Here is a 5,000-nt window from a genome sequence, read left to right as displayed (position 1 = left end):
CTCCTCCGCCACACGTTTATTTTCCTCCCCCCTTTCCCCGCAGTCGTGTGTCAGAAGTGCCTTTAGGAAACTCGAGCGAAGAGCTCCCGCCCCGCTCGTTATGAAATTATGCATTATGTTCAAGCTCATTGTGGCAGTGTGCTCTTACGACCATTATTCATTTTATATTTTCATTATTTACTTTAAGATCGTGTTGTGTTGTTTTTCTTTTTATCTAAACGTGCTAGTCTAGCGAGCGCCCGGACACGTGGCTGTTGAACGTGAAATGGATACGACTCGCATGTACACGCACACAAACACACACACACACCAGCGTGTACGTGTGTGGAGACGCTTATTTGTATCTGAATGTTTAAAGTTGTGTGTATGTATTTGTACGAATTCGTATGTGTATGTATGTATGAATGAGTGTGTAAGTATGCATGCATACATGCATGTGTGTATGTATATGAATATATAGTGTTTCAATACATGTATTTATCTATGAAATTATGTACTTGTATCAGTATCCATTTCTTTGTCTTCGTGTCTGTGTCTGAGCAAGAGGGCGGAGCATATATGGGTAAGAAATGGCTGTATAAATAAGGCAGCTCACGCGCCGCTGCGTCCCGGCTCGCGCAGAAGTAATTGCCTTCTGCTCTAACAACATTAATGACTGTACGTACGTTGGTGCATGAGTGCATGGCAAACTGATATGCCATTCCAAGGTGAGCTTTTGTTTCCTGGCGTTTTGGACGTGCGTGCGTGTGCGTGTGTGTGTGTGTGTCTGTGTCTGTGTGTGTGTGTGTATGCGTCTCACACACACAGACAGACAGACAGACAGACAGACAGACAGACAGACAGACAGACAGACAGACAGGAGCTCGGGAGAGTAAGAGGAGAGGAGAGAAAGCACCTGACCTGTGGATTGAGAAACTGAACTGAATGTATTTATTAATTCGCCGAACTCACATTATTATGGTTATTTATTTATTACTTATTGTCAAACACACTGTTGTCATTTTCTAAGGCTCCGCCGTGCTTAGAGCCCCCCCCCCCCTCCCCTCGCCACAGCATCACCGTCTCCCACTATTTTGTTGCTCGGATTATTTCCCGATCCAGTGACCCCAGACGAGTTGTTAGGGGGAGCGGGGGCTGGTCCTCCTGCCTTCTATTCTCCTCTTATTAGTTTTTTTCTGTTTTATTTTCTCTATTCCGTCCCCCTCCCCCCCCCCCCCCCCCCCTCTCTCTCTCTCTCTCTCTCTCTCTCTCTCTCTCTCTCTCTCTCTCTCTCTCTCTCTCTCTCTCTCTCTCTCTCTCTTTCTCTTTCTCACTCTTTCTCTCTTTCTTTCCCTCTCTCTCACTCTTTTTTCCTCTCTCTCTCTCTCTTTCTCTCTCTCTCTCTCTCTCTCTTTCCCTCTCTCTCTCTCTCTTTCCCTCTCTCTCTCTGACAACGCCCACGCCCATGGCAACAACGACAGTCGTTACCTGCATGCCATGCAGTGATTACACGGTTGTCATGTTCTTGACTATGCAGTTGCCATGTATTTGAAATATGCATTCGCCATCTACTTGACTGTGGTCAACATACGTATGAATATGCAGTTGCCATTCATTACGCGGTGACCATGCGCATGCCATCGCCATGCATTCGTCCCTGACACCCTCTGTTCTCGCCCGCAGGAAGTTCGGATCGTCAGGCACCATCGAGACCCACGACACGATGTGCGTGCTGGCGGTCAACATCATCAACGAGAAAATCTACATCTTCATCTGGTTCTGGCTCGTGTGTCTGACGGCCATCACGGCGCTGTGGCTCGTCTACCGCGTCCTCATCATCGTCTCGGCCGACGTGCGCTTCAAGCTCCTCCAGGTGAGTAGGAGAGGGGGAGGAGGGGGGGAGGGTTGGAGGGGACGGGAGGGGATAGAAGGGAGTGGTGGGGGTTAGAAGGGGAGTGGGAGAGGGTTGGAAGGGGAGTGGGAGAGGGTTGGAAGGGAGGGGGGAAAGGGAGAGTAGATTGGGAGGAGGGGGTATTGCGTGAGTGAGCAGGCATTGTTTGTTGTTGTTGTTTTGTTTTTTAAAGGTAGAGCGGAGGGTGGGAGGGGGTCGAGGTGAGGCTGGAGAGAGGAGGAGCGTTTTTGAGTGGGGTTTGGAGGCATTGTGAAGAGAGAAGGGGGGAGGGGAGGGAGAGGGAATGAGAAGAAAGACCAGGAGGGAGAGTCCAATGTGTAGGCCTAGCGGGTTGTATTAGGGATTTTTTTTGTAATGGTTTATTTTATTTGCTATTTAGTTTCGTAGAGTTTAATTTTATCATCTACGCGGCACGGGTTATTTGTTATCGTACCTGATTTTATTTATAAAAACATTTTTTTCGTCCAAAATTTTTAAATAATGACATAACATCTAGTTTACCGTAAGGTTCCATCTTTACATGGACGAACGGTCGACTCTTCACGCTATAAATAACAGAAAAGATGAATCTCAAATAAAAAAATCACTTTTTAAAGATATCCATATTAACCTGACAGGCAGGCGAGTTGACCACCGTGAGCGGTTAGTCTCGGTGCTTCGCTCTGCTGGAACCGTTATGATACTGTTGATTACGTATTCGCCCTGTGCTTGTATAATTTCAATTCTAGTATCATTTCTATAGTTAGGAAATGAACTAGAGTACACGATTGTAAAGATTGGACCGCGAGGAAGATGGAGATGGAAGAAGATAGCAGGGCAGGCTTACCGGCTTGCTGTCTGAGGCTAGTATTTAACGCGTCGACTTAACCTAGACTTAAGGTGGGGGGGGGGGCTAGGAAGTGAGGGGAGGGTGTAAATGTTCGTTTTTCTTCTCGTTCCTTCTCTCCCTTGATTCTGTTTGTTTTAATTTTAATTGTGTTTCATTTTGCCGGTGGTTGCGACCGCTCTATTTTGAAATGCTTTAGTAGGGGTTGCCTTGCGTGCCGGGATGTTGCCAGACCAGATTAGCCTCTCGCTTTGCTTTCCGTGTTTGGTTCCGTTGCTTTATTTGGACCGCCGTGCTTGTGTCCTCGGTGTTGCTTGTTTGTACGTTAGTTTGTTTGTGCAAGAAGTTACTGTTTTCTTTTCATGTTTGCGTATGTGGGTTTTGGGGAGAAACGAAATTCGGGTCTAGGCATTACTTCCAAGCAGTTTTATGGCCTTTCGGGTTTCATTTGGGGAGGGGAGAGGAGGGGGGGGAGGTAGAGGACATTCCTAGGCCTATTCGTTAGACCTAGGGAGGGTTGCCCTCATGCCTTCATCTTTTATTTTCGTCTCAGCCTGATTTCCTTCGTAATTGGCGAAATTATCTTTGACTAGTATTATACATATCCGTTTTTCTCCTCTCAAAAAATATGTAAAAAGATATGCCACGCGCTCACAATACTCAATAAATCCCTTCACACAGTATCGTCTCAGTCCTCGGCAATCCAACTGCCTTAGCCAGCGTACCCCGTGACCAGCCAGCGCTGGGTCGCGCGGCCGGGCTGAATGTCACCCCAACGGCGCGGCGCGAAGGGGCCTGCTTGATGCATTACTACCCGCCAGCCTCTGCTCCTCTGCGTCATCCGGCGGCCGGGAGTCTCGTGGCACCACAAGCATCAAGCGCCTAGGGTCGAAATAATATTTGAATTCGATATTTTCAGGGGGTGTTACTTTTCGTATCATTTTGTTTAATGTTCGTGTAGATGTGGAGAAGCGCTTGTTCGGATGCCTTCGAAGGACGGTTGACAGTTAGCCTGATAAATAGCGGCGGGGCGGCGAGGGTGCCTGACCCGGCCGCGGTCGGGGTGAAGGCGAGGGAGGGAAAGTGAAATGCAGTCCTTTGTGCGCCAGTCGAGAGCTCGGCCAGACTCTGCGACCGGAGAGGCTGGAGGAGGAGGTGCTGCTGGCGGCTCACACATGGTGTTATTGTTCATACTCGACGCAGTTCGAAAGCGCATTTTTTGCACTACGTGACTCATGGTACTTGCGATCTTGCGAATACGGCAAGAATAAAGGAGAAGCGAATCGTAATGCGCTATTGATTAGGTTCCCGCTTTATTTTTCAAAGCCCTTCGTCGCTCGGCACGCGGACAGCCGTGTGGCCAAACGAGAAAAATACCAAAGCCGTGACCACAACAGCGTGGAACCTGTTGCACCAGTCGGCATAAAATTAGACCCGGCACGAGACGGGAAAAGAAACAAACACATTCACGTCACACGATGACGCCATTCACCGTACTAACGACGAAGGTTGAGATGAACAGGTGAACACGGGTTTTCTTCCAAGCCGTTTGGTTCTCACACAACCCAAGACAAACACACTTCGAGACAGTGACTCACTCTTCAGCTGAATTCGCTTGCCTTCTACACGGTGTACACACAAGCAAGGTAGAAGGCAAGCTCCACACCTGATCAAAGAAAGCGGAGAGGGAGGGAGGGAGAGAGGGGAGGCAAGAGAAGAGAAGAGAGGAGAGACAAAGCATTTCTTTCAAACAAAGTTCGACGCTATCTCACCAACAGAGCACTTCCTCGTCTACCCTTGTCTCCCTCCCCTTTTCCAACCCGAATCATTGCTCACGCACATCCCAATGCCTCTGTCCAGCCCAAACCCAAATTCACCTCCCTCCCTTTCTTTACCTCCGCCCCTAACTCTTGCTCACACCCAAATGCCTCTCTGCCAACCCCTTGTCTCTATCCTAATTCACCCCCCCCCCCGTAAATCCTATCCGCAAATCCTACCCCTTGAATCCCCAACGCCACCCATTCCCCCTCCCCCATCCTCCCCCCTCCCCATTCTTCCCTTTCCCTTGGTCTCCACCCACTCCCCTATTCCTCACTGCCATCCCCACCTCTCCCCTCCCCACCCCTCCCCACCCCCATTCGTCCTCGAGGCCAGGCAGCTCAAGGCCAAGACGGCATTAGGAGGAGGAGGAGGAGGAGGCTGACTAGACGGGACTAACACCCTCGGAGAAAGCGCGAGGTGTAAAGGCCGGCTGATCGAAGTGTGGGATCAAGACGGGGATAA

General features: G+C 49.4%; 1 protein-coding gene across 1 annotated transcript in view; it reads left to right on the top strand.

Annotated features, from left to right (window-relative positions):
* LOC122247716 (innexin inx2) overlaps window positions 1-5,000 on the top strand; it is a 33,111-nt gene that overhangs the window by 17,698 nt on the left and 10,413 nt on the right. Inside the window, exon 3 of the mRNA XM_043007251.2 lies at window positions 1,663-1,852. Within this exon, the coding sequence (XP_042863185.1) occupies window positions 1,663-1,852 (190 nt within the window). The remainder of the gene's footprint in view (window positions 1-1,662; window positions 1,853-5,000) is intronic.

This window comes from Penaeus japonicus, unplaced genomic scaffold (assembly GCF_977035675.1).
Source record: "Penaeus japonicus unplaced genomic scaffold, GWHDUDI00000001_assembly GWHDUDI00000011, whole genome shotgun sequence".
In the NCBI taxonomy this organism is placed as follows: Eukaryota; Metazoa; Arthropoda; class Malacostraca; order Decapoda; family Penaeidae; genus Penaeus; species Penaeus japonicus.
This window is presented reverse-complemented; position numbering and strand designations above follow the sequence as displayed.